The sequence below is a fragment of the Sander vitreus genome, chromosome 5 (genome assembly GCF_031162955.1).
Source record: "Sander vitreus isolate 19-12246 chromosome 5, sanVit1, whole genome shotgun sequence".
Taxonomy (NCBI): Eukaryota; Metazoa; Chordata; class Actinopteri; order Perciformes; family Percidae; genus Sander; species Sander vitreus.
This window is the reverse complement of record NC_135859.1, coordinates 10,078,755-10,099,163: the sequence shown is the minus strand read 5'-3', so window position 1 is coordinate 10,099,163 and position 20,409 is coordinate 10,078,755. Positions and strand designations below refer to the sequence as shown.

The following is a 20,409-nucleotide window of genomic DNA, read 5'->3' as shown; positions in this document are numbered from 1 at the left end:
GCGGCCCCTAGACCCAAAAAGAACAATTTTGCTCTCATCAGTCCACAGAATCAAGTCAATGTGTCCTTTGGCAAATTTCAACCTATTCAGTACATGTCTTTTTTTCAGCAATGGGACTTTGCGGGGGCTTCTAGCTGATAGCTTTGCTTCACATAGCCTTCTTCTGATCGTAACAGTACTCACAGGTAACTTTAAGTCTTCTTTGATTTTCCTGGAGCTGATCATTGGTTGAGCCTTTGTCATTTTGGCTATTCTTCGATCCATTCGAATGGTAGTTGACCGTTTTTTCCCACGTCGTTCAGGCTTTGGATGCCATTTCAAGGCATTTGAAATCATTTTGGCTGAGCAGCCTATAATTTTCTACACTTCTTTATATGTTTTCCCCTCTCCAATCAACTTTTTAATCAAAGTCCGCTGTTCCTCAGAGCAATGTCTGGAACGAACCATTTTGCTGAGTATTTCAGTGTGAAATGCACTATAACCAGCATGCACAACATTTGCTTTTTTCCTTCCTTAAATATGGGCCATAACTGACACCTGTTTCTTCAGAGAATTAATCACCTCACTAATTGAACACAACACTGCTATTATTTTGAACATGCCCCTTTCAATTACAGATTCAATTACACAGAATGAACAGCATGCATGTCATGACTGTTAGTTTTCTATGACTATACAACACTTGCTAGTAGATTATTTGCCATGTGGAAATATCACTTCTACCAAAAAATTTGATTTATGAGGTTAGAGATGTTGGACTGCTATTATTTTGAACACAACTGCATACAGTATGTGTCTGCAGATACCAAAAAGAAAGACAAGGAGAAGGAGGAGGCATGCAAATCATCACAGCTTGATTAACATTCACATGAGATATCTTAAGAAACTTAAAGGAATATTTCAACATTTTGATAACTATGCTATTTGCTTTTTTCACTAAAAAGATTGACAGCAACCTTTTGTTCCCCTGACTCCACTGTTTAAGACAAGCTAGCTTAAACACATCCTGACACAGACATGAGGTTCATCTTGCTCTATTTTACTTTTGAAAAGAAAGCATATAAGGTCATTTCCTAAAATGTTCTTTAAGATAATGATATTTATGTCAAGATTTCAAATAAAGTAACTGCAGACACTGTCTTAACTTTCATATTGGTGCATTATATTGCATTAAACATGTAAATGTTTCCCGTTTGGTCATTTTTATCGCAATAAACCCCTGGGCTTGTTTATATAATGGGATTTGATACAAAGCTATGAAACCAAGACAGCCTGTTGCATGCTAATTGCTGGACGTCATTTGATCAAGGAAAAGCTCATCATGCTTAGCTTAACAAATATTGGGAGACCATATGGCGCCTGAAGATTTTTTGGCAGCAGTTGTTATGCCCATAATACAGCCTTGTGATGTACCACAAGCCCTACCCACACTCCACATTTGTTTGTGGTTTCTTCTTAGCTACTTGAAATGCAAATTATGTGTTTGTATATTGCAGAGATAATGCTGAGTGCTTCGGAGTTTGACCGTAGTCGCTAGTGAGTGTATGCATGTTGTTTCTCCTGACAGTTCCCCTATGACTTGTTGCTCTGATTCTGTTGAATGAGCTCATCTGCCTACTGGTAAACAATAGATACAGTCTGACAAACTGTAATGACTGCACTTTTAACACCTGGTGGATACTTTCCATAATCCAAGCTTCATTTATTTATTTATTTTTTATTTTTTGCTGCTCACTGCATTCTTCAGTTTCTTTATTTGTATTGGTGTTATTTTTGCAGCTAAGCAACTTTGTTATTTATGTGCCCTATCATTTTTAGTTCAGCCAATGTTTTGGTCTAATCTAATTCCAAACAAACCAAAACATTAATTTTCTACAAAACAAACTTCTGTGTTAAAAAAGAAGTGACATGTTAAAGTTTTCATGAACTAGCTATAGGTTTAACCCCTGTCATGTTACATAAACTTGCAATAGATAGTAACTCAATGGACATTTATATATACAACGTAAATAAAAAAAGATGGTTTCTTTAGCTGTAAGAACTAATGATTGTACCTGTCAGTGTGTATTGGTTTTAAGCCTCTGCAATGGCAACCTGGTCTTACTCAGTCTCATTAGTTTGCAGAGCCAATTAAAGAAACATCATTTCCTGCTTTATCTCTTTCAGCTACAGAACTATGATATTTAAGATCTAGAGCCAGGAGAAGTAGACACTTCACTGGTCTGTACATGTATTTGCCCCTGTGAAACTTTGTCATGACGCCATAGGTCAAAGTCATCTTGTATATGGTATAAAACAAAGCAAAAGTTGTACTTCTGTTGTACTTTATTGCCTAAATTGCTGCCACTGTGGCAGTGCGATACAGTAAGTTCACAAATCACTTCCTGTCATTTACTTAGTATGTGACAGATGTGAAAATCATAGTCATCCATGTTACTCCGTCGAATGGCATGCTGGGTACACCTTGCTCTCTCGGTTGTTCGCTACAGTACCTTCAAAAAGAATGAGAGACGATGTTACATTGTAGCAAACTCAAAAATGTCAAGCATCAGCTATGTAAAATGATTGCTTTTGTTCCCAGAAATAGCCTGGTCCCAAATAGCTATCCATTTGCATATACTCTAGCATTGCTAGGGGACACAACTATCTCATGGCAGGTGTATTGCTCGGGACCCAAGAAAGCACAGTGTTGAGCGTGAAGTTGTTTGGATGAGTGGTTCTTCTTTCCCGTTCCAAACAGGCACGTTATGAACAGGTACTGCACTAGTTTTAAAAATAAAATACATTTAAAATTTAATTGCAATATCCCAAAATTATCTTCATATTACTGTTACTCCCAGTGCATGAGACGATGGTAACTGATACATGAGGAGCCAGAGATCACTTAACTGATGTCTAACTAGACATAGATGTCATTGTCACAAATACGCAGTGGGACAAGATCTGCATTGACTTAGTTTTGATCATCTGTTCTCTCCTAGCAATTTAATTTCCACAATATGAGCTTAATTTCTATCAGTATTCTCTTCTCCCTTTGCAGTTTCTTGTTAAGTGGCTATGTGCCCTGTCAAGGTGCAGCCTATGACTTAATCCATCTTGTAAATTTTATTTATGCAGATTTTTATCTATACAGGCGCACATAATACAAAAAAAAAAGACAGAAAACCAGACAATAAAAAAAAAAAAAAAAAAAAAAACAACACACAGCCAGTACTTACTCATTATATGGAAAGAAAAAGTATAAATATACATGTTGATTCACTGAACAGATGTCCCAGAAAGTCCACTCACACAGATTGAGTCAAGGAGGCCTGAGCCGGAGGGGAGTGGCAAAGGCTCAGTATGGATAACTAACGTAAGTTAAAAAAATAAAAAATACTAAAACAGTGCTGTGCATTTAGGTCCCAGTTTGTGGTCTAGCCTTCCTGATGTATTCTATGAAAGGGCCCCAAATCTTCTTGAACTTATCTTGAGAGTTAGACATGGAAAACCGAATTTCTTCAAGATGTAAACAGGAAACCATATCATATAGCCACCTCTTGAAGCAAGGAGGGGAAGTTGACTTCCACTCCTTTAGGATAACCCGTTTTGCAATGGTCATACCAAACATGAGGGCTTGTTGTAAAGCGGCTGGAAGAGCCAAAGAACCGTTGGAACAGCCCAGTATCACTAAGAGACAGTCAGGAACCAGTTGTCTATTATAAACAGCACTGTACAAACTGAAAATGTCAACCCAGAACCTTGAGAGTTTAGAGCAGGACCAGAAAAGATGCCCAAGAGTTCCATCAGCTAATTTGCATTTATCACAAGTGGGGGAGACAGCAGGAAAAATTTTGTTCAGTCTAGTCTTGGAATAGTGCAACCTATGAACTACTTTAAACTGAATGAGCTGAAGTCGAGCATTAATAGAGCATGCTTTTATCCTGTTTAACCCTTTCGCCCATAGCTCGTCAGATATTACTTCGCCGATGTCCTTGATCCACGCCTCTTTAATATGAAGAGAGGGGGTTGCCACAACGAAGAGGTTAACAAACCGAGAGATCAGATGTTTGGAGGTGGGAGGTCTGGTCATAATATCAAAAAAGTCATGTTGCATGGGGGTCGCATCTAGGCGAGAAAAAGAATGCTTGACAAAATTCCTAATTTGTAGATAACAAAAAAAACTGATTAGAAGGGAGTTTGAACTTAGCCTGGAGCTGGGCAAAAGATGCAAAATGATTATCAATGTAGAGATCCCTGACTAGTGCTTAAAGACAGTATCCATCAAACCAGGCTTGAAACAGGGGTTCTGACATATGGGGGCATGAATTGACTTTTCTGGGAGGTTCAGAATTCCCTTAATTTGCTGAATTTTTAATCGAGATGCAGAATAAGAAATTATTGCGAAGCGATTTAATCTTAAAATCAGGATTTGAGAATATAATGGCTGGCAAGGAGGCACCAGTAAGTGACACAGCACTACTAAGCTCAATCTCAGGCCATTTAGGGCCGGGTCCGCCCTCCTGTACACCCCCAGCTGATTGCAGAAAACCCATGCTCTGGCGTTACAGGCCCAGTAGTAATGCCAAAAAACAGGCAGGCCTAAACCACCCTCCACAGTGGGCTTCTGTAATTGGGCCTTTGAAATACGGGGGGGCTTGGAGGCCCAGACGAAGGGCATGATAATAGAGTCTAACGTCTTAAAAAAGGAAGAAGTGAGGAAGATGGGCACATTCTGAAATAAATAAATAAATTTAGGGAGCACGACCATTTTAACAATGTTGACACGGCCAATCAATGAAAGGGGGAGAAGTTTCCATTTATCTATCATACACTTGAGCCTGTCAATCAGATCCATATAATTAAGTTTAAAGAGAAGTTTTGGATTTCTGGGGATGTTAATCCCCAGGTAAGAAAAGTGGTCATGGGTGACTCTGAAGGGCAAATTGAGAAGAAAACTGGAGTCGAGACCGTTAGACAGAGGCATAAAAACATCATAAAAACAACATCATAAAAGATGATTTTACATCTGAAAGGGTCAGAATTACGTCATCTGCGTACAGACCAATGGTACACTCGGATGTGCCGCACCTTATACCTGAGATTTGGGGGTTGGCTCTAATGGCTATGGCCAGCGGCTGAAGAGCTAATGCAAAAAGCATTGGAGAGAGACAGCAGCCCTGCCTGGTGCCGTGGTGCAACGGGAATGGAGGGGATTTTTCATGGTTGGTTAGAACAGAAGATTGGGGACCAGCATACAGCATTTTTAATATATTCATAAATTTCGACCCAAAACAAAATTTGTCAAGAGCAGCGAACATGTATCTCCACTCTACCTGGTCAAAGGTATAGTTCCCAACCTGCTCGCCCAGAATATGGTTGTATTCATACTTCACTTTCAGAATAGAGCTAAGTGTATCTTCAGAACCTGTGTTTCGATAGTCCTCCTCCAGTTCAGCTAGTTCAGCCTCAATAACAGTGCGACGCCTGAGCCTGGCCCTTTTGCGAGACGACTGATACGAGATGATGTGCCCTCTTATCACGGCTTTAAACGACTCCCACAAAATAGAATCTGAGACAGCGCCATTGTCATTAATGAGCAGAAAATCTGCAATCTTGGTCGATATGTAGCCACTGAACGTGTCATCTAAATATAGAGAGGGGTTAAATTTCCAACTATATTGAGGGGCATAAAGTTTGAAGTCAATCACCAATGAGAGGGGTGCATGGTCGGAAATTAAGATGCTATTGTAAGTTGAGCTTATTACATTCGAAATAAGTCTAGAGTCAACCAGCATATAATCAATTCTTGTGAAACTGCCATGCACGGGGAGAAAAAAGAAAATAATTATATTGTGGTCATTATATTCTGTGACATGGTTGAATATTTTACAGAAAAAATTGGGTTTATCGAAATTTGGGGCGTAAATGTTTAAAAGAACTAAAGGGACTGAGTTGACCGTACCCGTGACAAATATGAACCTCCCACCTGGATCGGTAGTCTGCGATTTGAATACAAATGGGATGGTTCTGCGAACAAGAATGGCAACCCCCCTCGCCGTGGAGGAAAAGGTGGACTGATACACCTAAGACACCCACACAGATCTTAAGCGCCTCTGCTTGGCAGGTTGGATATGGGTGTCCTGCAAAAAAACAATATCAGACGACAGGGACTTCAAATGTGAGAATACTTTACCTCATTTAAGAGCCCTGCCCATACCTCTACAATTCCAAGTAGTAAAAGTGATGTGACTCATCCCTGACCGAAGTGGGTAAATGACATAGATCTATGCGGAGGGACATAAGGTGGAGTTTGACACGTAACATAAAAAGGGCTGGCAAAACATCAAGTGACAAAAATGACAGATGAAGAAAAACAAATAAAACCCCCACAAAACCCAAACCTGCTAAAAGAACTAAGCGGTACATCCCAATAGCTAACAAGGAGGCTACCGGGTAACAGAGCCTGCCAAACTACACACAGAAAAGCCCACTTACCACGGGGCCCCGTGCGCATCTCCAACACGTTAACTACTGCAGACACTGAAAGTACTCAGTTTAAGCAAAATTCTGAATACACGCTGTGTATATATGAAAAGGTGAACGCTTAAATGAGGGGCCAGACAAAGAATGGTTCAAAAATCCTATGAAAAATCGAGGAAGGGATGAAATGACCCTGCCCGAGGAAGCCCGGGGCCCCCGTCTGGAGCCAGGCCCAGATGGAGGGCTCGTCAGCGAGCGTCTGGTGGCCGGGTTTGCCACGGAGCCCGGCCGGGCACAGCCCGAAAAAGCTACGTGGCGGACATCTCTCCATCCCATGGGCCCACCACCTGTGGGAGGAACCGCTGGGGTCGGGTGCGCTGCCACATGGGTGGCAGTGAAGGTCAGGGGCCTCGGCGGACCAGACCCGGGCAGCAGAGGCTGGCTCTGGGGACGTGGAATGTCACCTCTCTGTGGGGGAAGGAGCCGGAACTTGTGCGGGAGGTGGAGCGCTACTGGTTAGATCTGGTGGGGCTTACCTCTACGCACAGTCTTGGTTCTGGAACCATTCTCCTGGATAGGGGTTGGACTCTTTTCTTCTCCCGGAGTTGCCCAGGGTGTGAGGCGCCGGGCGGGTGTGGGCGATACTCACAAGCCCCGGCTGAGCGCCGCTACGTTGGAGTTTAACCCGGTGGGACGAGAGGGTCGCCTCCCCTACGCCTGCGGGTTGTGGGGGGGAAAACTCTGACTGTTGTTGTGCATATGCACCAAACAAGAGTTCGGAGTATTCAGCCTTCTTGGAGACCTTGAGTGGAGTCCTGCATGGGGCTCCAGTCGGGGACTCCATAGTTCTGCTGGGGGACTTCAACGCGCACGTGGGTAATGATGGAGACACATGGAGAGGCGTGATTGGGAGGAACGGCCTCCCTGATCTAAACCAGAGTGGTTGTTTGTTGTTGGACTTCTGTGCTAGTCATGGGTTGTCTATAACAAACACCATGTTTGAACATAGGGATGCTCATAAGTGTACTTGGTACCAGAGCACCCTAGGCCAAAGGTCAATGATCGATTTTATAATCGTTTCATCTGATCTGAGGCCGTATGTTTTGGACACTCGGGTGAAGAGAGGGGCGGAGCTGTCAACCGATCACCATCTGGTGGTGAGTTGGGTCAGGGGGTGGGGGAAGACTCTGGACAGACCTGGTAAGCCCAAACGGGTAGTGCGGGTAAATTGGGAACATCTGGAGGAGGCCCCTGTCCGACAGACTTTCAACTCACACCTCCGGCGGAGCTTTTCGTGCATCCCTGTGGAGGCTGGGGGCATTGAACCTGAGTGGACAATGTTCAAAGTTTCCATTGCTGAAGCTGCGGTGAGGAGCTGTGGTCTTAGGGTCTTAGGTGCCTCAAGGGGCGGTAACCCACGAACACCGTGGAGGACACCAGTGGTCAGGGAAGCCGTCCGACTGAAGAAGGAGTCTTTCCGGGATATGTTATCCCAGACGACTCCGGAGGCAGTTGCAAGGTACCGAAGGGCCCGAAGGGCTGCAGCCTCTGCCGTGAAAGAGGCAAAGCAGCGTGTGTGGGAGAAGTTCGGAGAAGACATGGAGAAGGACTTTCGGTCGGCACCAAGGTACTTCTGGAAAACCGTTCGCCACCTCAGGAGGGGGAAGCGGGGAACCGTCCAAGCTGTGTACAGTAAGGATGGGACGCTGTTGACCTCAACTGAGGAGGTAATAGGGCGGTGGAAGGAGCACTTTGAGGAACTCCTAAATCCGACTAATACGCCCTCTATGGTAGAGGCAGAGCTGGAGGATGAGGGGGGTCCCTGGTGGAGGTTGCTGAGGTAGTTAAACAACACCACAGTGGCAAAGCCCCAGGAATTGATGAGATCCGTCCAGAAATGCTTAAAGCTCTGGGTGTGGAGGGGTTGTCTTGGTTGACACGCCTCTTCAACATTGCGTGGAAGTCTGGGACGGTGCCTAAGGAGTGGCAGAGCGGGGTGGTGGTTCCCCTTTTTAAAAAGGGGGACCAGAGGGTGTGTGCCAATTACAGGGGTATCACACTTCTCAGCCTCCCCGGTAAAGTCTACTCCAAGGTGCTGGAAAGGAGCATTCGGTCGATAGTCGAATCTCAGGTTGAAGAGGAACAATGCGGATTCCGTCCTGGTCGTGGAACAACGGACCAGATCTTTACTCTTGCAAGGATCCTGGAGGGAGCCTGGGAGTATGCCCAACCAGTCTACATGTGTTTTGTGGATCTGGAGAAGGCGTATAACCGGGTGCCCCGGGAGATACTGTGGGAGGTGCTGCGGGAGTACGGGGTGAGGGGGTCCCTTCTCAGGGCCATTCAATCTCTGTACGACCAAAGCGAGAGCTGTGTCCGGGTTCTCGGCAGTAAGTCGGACTCGTTTCAGGTGAGAGTTGGCCTCCGCCAGGGCTGCGCTTTGTCACCAATCCTGTTTGTAGTATTTATGGACAGGATATCGAGGCGTAGTCGGGGTGGAGAGGGGTTGCAGTTCGGTGGGCTGATGATGTGGTCCTGATGGCATCATCGGCCTGTGACCTTCAGCACTCACTGGATCGGTTCACAGCCAAGTGTGAACTGGCTGGGATGAGGATCAGCACCTCTAAATCGGAGGCCATGGTTCTCAGCAGGAAACCGATGGAATGCCTTCTCCAGGTAGGGAATGAGTCCTTACCCCAAGTGAAGGAGTTCAAGTACCTTGGGGTCTTGTTCGCGAGTGAGGGGACAATGGAGCGGGAGATTGGTCGGAGAATCGGCACAGCAGGTGCGGTATTACATTCAATTTATCGCACCGTTGTGACGAAAAGAGAGCTGAGCCAGAAGGCAAAGCTCTCAATCTACCGGTCAGTTTTTGTTCCTACCCTCACCTATGGTCATGAAGGCTGGGTCATGACCGAAAGAACAAGATCCAGGGTACAAGCTGGTTAATGTGGCCCGGGAAAGGGAAGTTTGGGGTCCCCTGCTGGAGCTGCTACCCCCGCGACCCGACCCCGGATAAGCGGATGAAGATGGATGGATGGATGGATGAACGCTTAAATAAATACACATAACCGGGAGTATCAATCAATATTAATACAAACTGAAGGTAAAAAATAATATTGTCCCGGTGCTAGATTTATGCACCCGAGAAAGCAGTGTGTGAAACGCTATTTAAACATATAACGGTACATTATGCAGCATCAATGATCAGCTAAAAATAAAAGTTAGACCTGAACATTTATCAAAATGCTGGATAGGAAAATATCCAGTCCGAATATATATATATACACACAATGATAGTAATATATAATATATAGTATTTAGGAGTAATTCGCTGGGGCTAAAGAGTTCAAACCGTTCAGCATCAGCTAGTGAAACAAACATCTTCGATGTGTTGTTGTAGTCGACATGGAGCTTGGCTAGAAAACACAGGCAACATTTAGCACCAGCTTCGGTTATCCGCTTCCTCATGGTTGTAAAGGCTTGCCGCTGTGCCGAGACCTCCGCTGTGTAGTCGGGGAAAATGGAGACTCTCACATCGTGGTAGTGCAGGGGTGCTTGTTGACGGCTGAGTCGTAGTATGTCGATCACGTCTCGGTCGTTGTGGACCTTGGCAATGATGAGCCGCGGCCGCTCATTAGGCTGAGGCTTCGGTCTCAGGCTACGGTGGGCCCGGTCTATTTTTACGGGTCCGCTAAAGTTGTCTTGGCCGAGTAGCTCTGGGATCAGCTTAGAAACAAAATCAGTAGGGCTGCCTTTCTCTTCCCCTTCTTTAATGCCCACAATCCTGACATTGAGTCTGCGGGAGCGGCCCTCCAAATCGTTCACTTTAGCCCTGAGGAGACCGTTAGCCACCTGTAGCTCGTTGCACGTAGCTTCCAGAGCTGTTATGCGACTGTCGTTAGCTGACATGACCTCGTCAAAATCATCAAAGCGGCGCTTAGTTTCATAGTTTTTCTTCTGAAGCGATGATAGCGTTGCTTCAATTGCGTCGAGGCGGCCATCCAAAGATTTCTTTAAGCCATCTACAAGAGAGGTGATTTTCAGAAGCTCAGCCCCGTGGTTAGCAATACCCACTAATATAGCATCGTTGCTAGCGGCCGACGAACTCGTCTTGGATGTGTCCCTCTGACTATCGTCTTTCTTGGGCATGTTGACATAAACCCACTTCCAACAGGCTACAGCACAGTTTTAAGGGCAAGCCAGTGTGAAATAATGTTAAAGTGCAATGTTATGAAAATAAAGGTGAGGAGATGGCACGGAGCATTCCAAAAACAAGTCTACTCTATCACTGCGCACAAGCGCCCCCCTACTCAGATGATCATTAAGGCAGTGCTCTGGGCTGGCTTGTCAGAACTGGACGGGTTTGTCAGTCAGCAGTTTAGACAGCTGGGTTCATCGCAACTGTCTGCATCCTCCCACGAAGACATGGATCAGCCCTGATAACAGGCCTTCATCTCCGCTGCATGCTACTTCAGTCATTCTGTGAGGCCTCCAGGCCACGGTGGTGGCACAGGTCTGCTTATCTCTGCTTAAGTAAGAATTTCCTTTTCCTCTTCTTTTGCACTAGATTGTTTTTTCATGTGAACGTCACACTGTAAACATTATATACCCTCTCCCACTCTCAAGGCCACATCAAAGGTTGACAGCTTTAATTGGCAGCGGTAGCTAGTTGAAAACTTTGATCCTTACATATCATGCAGTTTCTAAAAATTCTATTTTTTGTTTCAGGCTAGGAGCCAGACAGTAAGTTCTAAAAGGCAGACATTACAGCACCTTTAAAAGAAAAAGCTGAGTCAGTGTTATTGATCACCCACGACATCAGACTTATTCCTGCACAGAAATCCAAGGTGGCTGACAGTGTCATTTTCTCTGCCACCTTCATATAAAGATGCATGTCGCTGGTAATTTTTACTACAAAACATGTACAAAAATATAAAGCTTGGGTGTACAAGTTAGTTACAACACAATATAAGAAAATGACAGTAATTTACCCTTATTGATTAAAGGAATAAAACTTTAGCACTAAAGCCAAGAGCTAGACAAAAACATATATTTTTTGAAAAGTACATTATTTATGTGGTTATGTGGCTGGTACAAATAATTTAAAGCTGGTAGACCCTAACATCAATAGGGAGGTAAAGCATTTTAAGATTAGATGAGAAAGTAGACAAAAAACAAAAAACAAACACATATTTTGTTAGCAATATATCACATAATCGTCACTAATTTGTGAGCTGTATGACTATTCAAAAAAAGATTACTTCAATACTGGTCTTGGATTACTGACTACTGAATGGGGGTGCCAATGTAGCCGAGTTAATAATTCCACTTGCCATTAAAAGGTAACTTTTCATTTGGCTAGTAGTTTCCATATAAGACAGGCTTTTTCTGTAACATGAGTGCCATCTATTGGTGCTATTCTGCAGACTTTAGGGTAAATTCCTACACACTATCAGCAGTCTGCAGTAGCCTGTTTCATGGTAAGTCGCATATACTGAGCTCCACTGTTATAGTTAGGTAAATGTGTTAATTGTGATAATATGTTATGTAGTATATGATGTGCATGTAGTATATCCACACGGGAGGTCTCAAATTTTATATTAGAGACCAGTTTTGTTTCTTTTGTTTTTGCTTAAATGAAAAAGCTCACCACGTTGTGCTAGCTTGCTAGTCTGGTTAGCCTAGCTTGATAACCTAACTTTTATAATATAACCGTGGCAACCGTAAACGGAATAATTTTCATTTTAGCTAACTGGAGCTCTTTGTCATGATTGTGATGTTCTGTTTCCTGTTTTATTTTGAAGTCTGTCTTGTCTCCCTTGTCCTATCTAGGTTACTTCCTGTCTTTTGTTTTCCCGCCTGTTTGATTGTTCTGCCCTGATTTGTTTCACCTGTTGTGTCACCGGTTTCTTGTTAGTCCTTGTTAACCTGTGTATTTAGTATCTGTGTTGTCTTTGTCTTGTGTGGGAGCATTATGTTTCTGTTGCTGTTCATTCTGTTTGCCGTGTATTCTGTTGCTGTGTGTTCTGTGAGTGTGTTCGTGTCTGGAGTCTACCTTTCGTCTCTGAGTTCCGGTTTTTGAGATCCTGTTCTGTTTGTTCTGGAATTAGTTTTTGCCTGTTGCTTTCTGGACACTTTTGGTATGTACTTCATTTTTGTTTAATAAATCATCTAAACTGCATTTGGGTCCAAGTCATTCCTGACAAACCGTGACACTCTTTATAGTGACGAATGTGATTGTTTAGACACTATTCTGCTGTTTACCTGGTACAGTTGTTTACTTTTGTGATTTCATATTGGTATTTTTATTAATATCATGTGTGATACTGTTAACCAGTCTGCAGTAGCCTGTTTCATGCTAACTGGAGCTCTTTATAGTGATGAATGTGATTGTGAGACACTATTCTGCTGTTTATCAGAATAAACGGCTTTGATAGCCAACGAAGAGTGACGGCTTAGTCTGTCACACAACACACACACCCGCTACACCAATAAAAAGGTTTGGATTCTTGCGGATTGCCTTTTGTTGGCACATTGCCAGGTTTTTTTAAGCATGTTACTGCCACTGACTGTTGATCTTAGGAATAGCGCCAAACAGGCAAGGAAATGTTATCATGTGCATGTTACGCACATGTATGTGCCTCCTTGTGCATGTCTCTAAGACAAATAAGGGGCCCACTCATCAAAACATTGCTCCAAAATAATAAAAAAAAAATCACCTTTTCAACTTCATTTACAAACTTTTCATGCAAGCTTTCTTCCTAATTCCCTCTATCTGACATTTCTACCAGTTTCACATCTCTCTCATCCTGTTCTGGCTTTGCCTGATGCATTAAACTAGACCTGACTGTCTGTCCCCATCTGCACCTTGGCAGTCTAAAGCCTTGCAAACTGCAGAAATTGGACGACCTGGCTTCTGAACCCCAGCTGTCAAGCTTCCAAGTTCTTTGTAAAACAAGACAATATGGAAACGTTTGTATAAAGGATGTGCAGCAATGTGCTGGGACTGCCAGGTCTACAGGGGCCCAACATCTGCACAGAGGTGACAAGGCATTATAGACCTTCAACGTATGTTCACTTCACAGATGTTGATAATGCATATAGACATGCAGACTGGAGTGCATTCTGGAAAACACATTAATGCAATGTGTCAATGTGAAAGACTGCTGCTAAATATGTTAACCACTTTTTCCTAAAGCCTTATGTCCTTTTTTTTGTATTCTCGCACTACAGGCTGATTAGGCTAGGAAAACCCTACAACAATTAACCTCATTTCTAAATGCATTCCTTTAACACAACAACACTAGATGTTTAGGCAAGGCCCACATTTAATTGTATAAGTGAGAAATCTCTTTTTAAATTTCAAGCATCTCATTTGGTCAATGGTGGACTTTGCACTGGATTGGATGACTAAACTATGAGTCAGTTGTTTCTGGCATTGCTCTACAAAGAGTGACAAAAGTATGAATTTAATTTAAGTGGTGCACGTCTCTTGTTGTGCATGTCTCTTTTTAAATTGATAGCAAAAAAGCTTATTTTGAAAGCATTTTATTTGTTCCAATAATCTCCTATTCTCTTCCCTCATAAAACCGATCTCGCAACTGAATGTACACAGCAGAGAAAACGTCTGATGCAGATGCAGTTAGGAGCCATTTACTATATTATATCTGACTTTTTCCTGCAAGTTTAGAGCTGTCCAGATGTTAGATTTAAGCCTACATACATATTTTAGGCATAAAGAATGTTGTTGCCTGACTTAAGGTCTTTTCAGACAGGGAGCCATTGACACGTCTAGCAATTTATTTTCAATGAAAGGAAAGCGAGCGGGCAGGTAGGGGGCTGCGGGCAACCTGACAGCAGAAGCGACAAGCGGATGCAATCCTGTGAAACTGCTGCGGGCGTGCTTGGCACACGCCCACTGCAAGAGATTAATTGAATTGTCTTTAACTTTTTCCTACGTGGGCGAGGCACAGTGCAAATCAATAAATAAGAGACTGATTCTTACTGTTTGTGAGATTTTCCTAAAACATAACTCACATTGCTAGACCTATCTCCACAGCACTATGGAGTAAGGTCTGGCTACAACACACATACATTCCAAGATGAGGAAAAACACGCTCATTTCTTTAAACCAATCAGAATTGTCCGCTGAGCTTCTAGTACAGCAACGGTGACTCTGAAAGGATTTTGGGAAATAATTTATTTTGGTGAGACATTTGTACCCCGCAAATCAAAACGCCACATAAAATATCAAATTAAGTTAACTCTTCACACAACTCAGTAACATGAGCTATTTAAATTACCTGGATACATAGTTAAATGTAATTTGCTCTCACAAGTGTATTGCCGTGTGTACTTTATCCTTAGCAATCCCACCAATCGGTCCCAAAATGTGCCAGAGAGTAAATGCCGTAAACATATTCTTTGTAAATCTTTACAATCATTCCCTGAAAGAAGCAAGCATGCCTGCCATATTGAACAATCCAAATATTCTTCAAAACCTGCCATTTTCAGTGTATAGCTTGCTAGCTCTAAGTTTGTTGTTGTTTCCAGAAGTGGAGGGATTTTGAGAACAATAGCACACAGAGAACTGAAGGTGAGGGACATCCGGAGCGTGGCTCGAGTGCCGGATGTTGAATGTCAGGCAATTATCCTGGAAATGTACTTCCGTTGATCCAGACTATCAGAACAGTAGGGTTTTTGCATGGCAGGGCTTCGGCTAAAGACTGGATGTATTGGGTAACATTACATTTGAAATTAGGTTTTAGAATTACGACTATGCTAATTTAACTTTAGCTATGAACAATAAGTGGTTAGCAAAGTCTAGTATTGCCATTTGTTATTACTCAACGTGTGATTAGCCCCATGGTTACCACGCATTGAGCACCTGGTGCTTCCTCATGGAGTCTGCCAGTCTATTAACATGAGGAGCCAGTAAAACCCTGTGGATCCAAACTAGTATGCAGGTGAAGTGTCGAGTACCATCTGAAAAGAGCTAAAGGACAACTGTTTCCTAGAGTAAACGTGCCCTAAAACTACTTTCATATACAACAAATTTGCATTAGCAAATATATTTTAAAATAAACCTAGAACATTTTTATCAACATAGGGAGGAGATATTTATATTGACCATATCTGCAAATTTGGAGTATATAAATGTATACTGTAGGTGATATGGTTGACATGATAAACTTATGTGCTGCATGTTAGCATTTAGCTTAATGCTCTGTTGTGCATACAGCTTCACAGAGCTGCTAGCAATTATTTGTATTGCCTCTGACTATTGTGAGTAACCAGACCAATAATACTGTTTTTGACTTTATAGCAGCCCTGTCTTTAAGAAAACGGTTGTGGAAATACAACTCTTGTCTGCAGAATTGTCTGTCAATTGATGGGCCTGAATGTATCCAACATTCACACTACAAGATAAGCCTTACCTCTGTGATTACCCTTCTAGTCAGAACAAGAAAGTCCCTCTCTGGTTGCTCTTGTAAGGTAAAAAAAATCATTTCAGCAAGAGCTACCTCAGCTCACCTTTTTCCCATAAATCACACAGTACACTGAGTCATATCTCCTCTCTCATGGCTGCTTCTTCTAGTCACTTTATTTTGCATCATCAATTCCATGTTCTTTTTATTTCTGCCATGCAGCAGTTCTCTCTTTCACATGATAAGTACAGTGGTACAGGAATGTTGTCAGGTCAATATGGTCACTATGGATCTGTCGCTGCAATCCTTATAATTGGTTGTCTGTAATGCTAAAGAGGTAGGGATATTAGCTCATCAGTCACTGTGGATATCAGCAATGGATAATGTATGATCATTTATTAATATATAATTATATTATTAATTTATAATACATGATAATGTATTTTCCAATATTGTGCAGCTTGTATTTACATGTCTGGCAGACTGTCATGATCATTAACATGCAAGCTTAATCATTCTAAACCAAGTATTAATAACATTTGGCAGCTAGATAAAGGTAACTTTGTATTTGTACAACTCCATAAAGTTGTACGTATTATTTCTATGCAGAAACTCAGAGTTTGAAATGCAACTGACTTGGGCAGAGTGCGTTGCAGGTGATCTTCTGTACAGACATGCCCTCGCAGAAAGCACCGCCGTTGAGAGGCGCCGGGTTAGTACAGGTACGAGATCGCTTCTGGACACCCCGCCCACATGGCACATTACAGGGTGACCACTCTGTCCACAGGGACCAGCCCCCGTTCACTGGAAGGAGTTCAACAAAGTTAGAGAGTAAGAAGAGGTATAGTGAGTGCACAACAACACATTTTACTTTTCCAGAACTCTGGCATAGTTAAATACTCTAACAAGAGCTGGGGTTAATAATTATTATGTAGTCTCCAAGGCTATGCAAGGCAACAATGCAAAACGGCTTGAGCTGATTTAGCACAGCACATTCATTGTTATGGATATACAGCTCCCTCTTTCCTAATTGCCTTTTCAATGTTCCTTGCTCCTGGATTAAGATAAAGACGTGAAACTGTGTGAAAGCAAAGAAAACATTCATAAAAAGGAATTGCCATTTCTAAAGGCGACGTTGACTCTTACTGGTCGACAGGTTGGAGTCAACCACTTAGCGCTCTGACTGAAGAGGTTTACTCTATGATCTCTTTGTCTTACGTGTGTGGAAACTAAATGTTTAACAGCCCTATCCAAGCTGGAGAACCTGCATTGCTGGAAGGCCTCCATCAAATAAATACTTAATAAGCAACACTCCTTTTAAATGAGATTAAGACACAGTGGCTTATTTCTTTTCATAAAGTACACATTGATTTTAAATGAGAGGTAGTAAATTGAGTCTTTGAATAATACATCCATCGAAATAAAGAGGAAACATCGCTATTCAGTGGAGACATGGAGATGGGTGTCTTAATCACTTCTGTAGGATTGCAGGAAACCAAACAAATTGATCTGAAGCGCCATGTAAACAGTGTGTCAGTACACTCTGATCTATTGTAACAGGAAATAACAGCAACTGAGAGGACAGCGTACCATAGACTATCACAGTGGCTGTGGCACTACGTCTCTTAGCCACGATGTTGCTGGCCAGACAGGTGTAGTTGCCCGAGTCAGACAGTCGCGCCTCGTTGATGATGAGGTTGTGGTCTGCACGGGTGTCAATGTTGTCATCGGTCAGGGAGCTCAGCAACTCTTCATTTTTTAGCCATTCCACCTGTACAAGAGGACAGAGATATGATGCACTTTGTGGAAAAAAACATCAAATATCCATTCCAAATCATTAATCAAATATTAAAAGATCATTTGTTTCATTACAACTTTGGCCCTATGTTTTTAGTTTCATTGTAATTACTGAAATTGAGGTAGAAAAAACAAAACAAAGTTTGACAGGACAAGAAAAAGATAATGAGTGTAAAGCTAAAAGTATAGCAAGATTAACTAGAGCACTTATTTGGAGGTAAACTCTTACAGGTGAGCACACCTGAAATGTTGGCAATAATAGTAAGTAGTAGTTTTGCTATTCATTTTTGCTTTCTCTTACAACTAAGTTTGGCTAACTGTCTGACTGCTGTCCTATATGGGGACTACTTCCCCGATGATGTCACTGGGGTTATCTCTGGTTATCTTGTCTTGGATGTTTTTAACAGAAAGCCTGCACTAAAAACTGGAGGCATGGAGTTTGAGTGGCAGTGTGTCAGGTAGTAGTATCCTATTGCCAGACCTACCTCCACAGCGCTGCGGAGGAGGGTCTGGCTAGTCCACACAGCATTCCGGGATGGGAGAAAAACGTGCTTTGGTTTATTGGCATTTCTTTAAACCAATCACAATCGTCTTGGGCGCCTCTCCAAAATAGCCTCGGGAAGGAACTTGTTTTGGTGGAACATGTGTATGTTCAAAGTTGTTTTAGTCGTGCATCAGAAAAGTCAGATTGGACAGATAGTCTAGCTAGCTGTCTGGATTTACCTTGCAGGGATCTGAGAAAAGGTTAACCATAGTCCTCATAAATCGACCGGAGTTTAAAACGGCAACACAAAGGAAGCCCAAGGCAACGGATATCCGGCCTAAATGAGTGAAATCCGGCGGAATTTCCATCGGCAACGGAGCGATCCCGGAAGTGGAACGTCATGGATATAGACTAGTCAGGCAGGGATGGTCGAAATAAAGATGCTAACAAGATGCATCAGGGGAAATGTAGGATCTGGTGTTTTGACCCATACTAGGGAAAAAAGTCACCAAATCTCTTTCTGTGGTATATTTTGTTATATTTCTCTTTTTCTTCTCCTGCGAGTCCCCCAACTTTACAGAAGAGGATTACTGGTATTGCATTTGCTTTACGGCACCGTTGTGACGAAAAGAGAGCTGAACCAGAGGGCAAAGCTCTCCATCTACAGGTCCGTTTTCATTCCTACCCTCATCTATGGTCATTAAGGCTGGATCATGACCAAAAGAACTAGATCGCGGGTACAAGCGGCCAAAATGTGTTTTCTCAGTCGTCGAAAGGAGCCAGTTGAAGTGGTTCGGGCATCTAGTAAGGATGCCCCCTGGGAGGTGTTCCAGTCATGTCCAGCTGGGAGGAGCTCTACACTGGCCTAGCTTAGAGATCCCCCAGTCAGAGCTGGTTAATGCGGTTCGGAAAAGTTTGGGATCTCCTGCTGGAGCTACTGTCCTCGCAACCCAACCCCGGATAAACGGATGAAGATGGATCATTTCAAATCAATTCTTATTTATATTGTCAAATCATAACATAAGTTATCTTAGGACACTTTACAGATAGAGTAGGTCTAGAACACACTCTATAATTTGGTGCAACAGTGGCGAGGAAAAACTTCCTTTAAACAGGCAGAAACCTCAGGCAGAACCAGGCTCTTGGTGGGCTGCCATCTGCCGCTGCCGGTTGGGACACAGAGACACAGATAACAAAATATGATTCATAATAATTATAGCAGTTGGTATGATGAACAGTGGCAATTATAACAATTATGAATGGAGTACTAAACCACTGAAATATCTGTTTGTCAACTAGTCATGACTTTATAGGCTCTTCATTCAGCATTCACTCACACAACTGTAGTATTACAAATTTGCTTGGTTTGTCCAAATAACATTCTGGTGTCAGGTGTCTGTCTTGTTCTTGTTTAGAGGTTATTTAATGATAAAATTGTTTTTCAAATTTTGATATCAGTTTGTCTATATCAAATTCGTCAATTTCAAAGGTGGTCTATTTAACACAGCTGGTCTCATTTAGTTTGCTGGCATACCAGTGCACTCAGACCTAAACTATCAAAGTCAGGGAATCACAAATGATGGATTTAGAATGCATCATTGACAGCAAATGAGATAATTTCTGCAATTACCTGCAGTTTTTTCTGAAAACTCCTGTAATTCAAATCCCATTCAGACAAACATATTTGTATCTTAAAGTGGAAGATTTGCTTGTTGTACCGTTTCCCTTTTTTGTCAGCTCAGTATGAAATTTGACTGTTTTGTAAAAATTGAAAAAGTCAAAAAAGTTTTTGCAAATTTAATAGACGGAACAATAATAACACTAACATATAGGTCTAATGAGAGCTCATCAAACGGGCTGGTGTAATGTAAGCTACAGGTAAGTAGCGTCACGTCGAAAAGGGGAATGTCGGACCCAAATGCAGAGACGGCAGACACACGAGTAAGCTTGAGGATTACGTTAACGAAAATCCAAACAAACAAAAGGAGTCCTGGATACAGCAGGCAAAAAAGAGTAGACTACGAACTACCCACAGGTAAAATACAAAAGCAGGAACAGGCAGAATCCCAAAAAACAGGAACAAGCAAAACACAGAAACAGTAGCAAGCAATCCACTATCAAAGGCAAGCAAGATCCACGAAACAGCAACAATGATCTGACACAGACAAAAGACATTAAGTATTTGTATGCCCAACCTCCCCCTATAATGCTAGTAGGCCAGATTTTAACTTCCCT

The 20,409-nt window shown here is 42.5% G+C and overlaps 1 protein-coding gene across 3 annotated transcripts in view; it reads right to left on the bottom strand.

Moving 5' to 3' along the window:
- The window catches only part of LOC144518011 (netrin receptor UNC5D-like), a 343,327-nt gene that overhangs the window by 99,591 nt on the left and 223,327 nt on the right, over nucleotides 1-20,409 (bottom strand). For 2 of the 3 annotated variants that reach the window (XM_078250346.1, XM_078250347.1), the window contains exons 5-6: nucleotides 17,484-17,664; nucleotides 16,530-16,697 (exon numbers count right to left, since the gene is read on the bottom strand). In XM_078250346.1, coding sequence (XP_078106472.1) covers nucleotides 16,530-16,697; nucleotides 17,484-17,664 — 349 coding nt within the window. The remainder of the gene's footprint in view (nucleotides 1-16,529; nucleotides 16,698-17,483; nucleotides 17,665-20,409) is intronic. The other variant, XM_078250348.1, reaches the window with a different exon arrangement.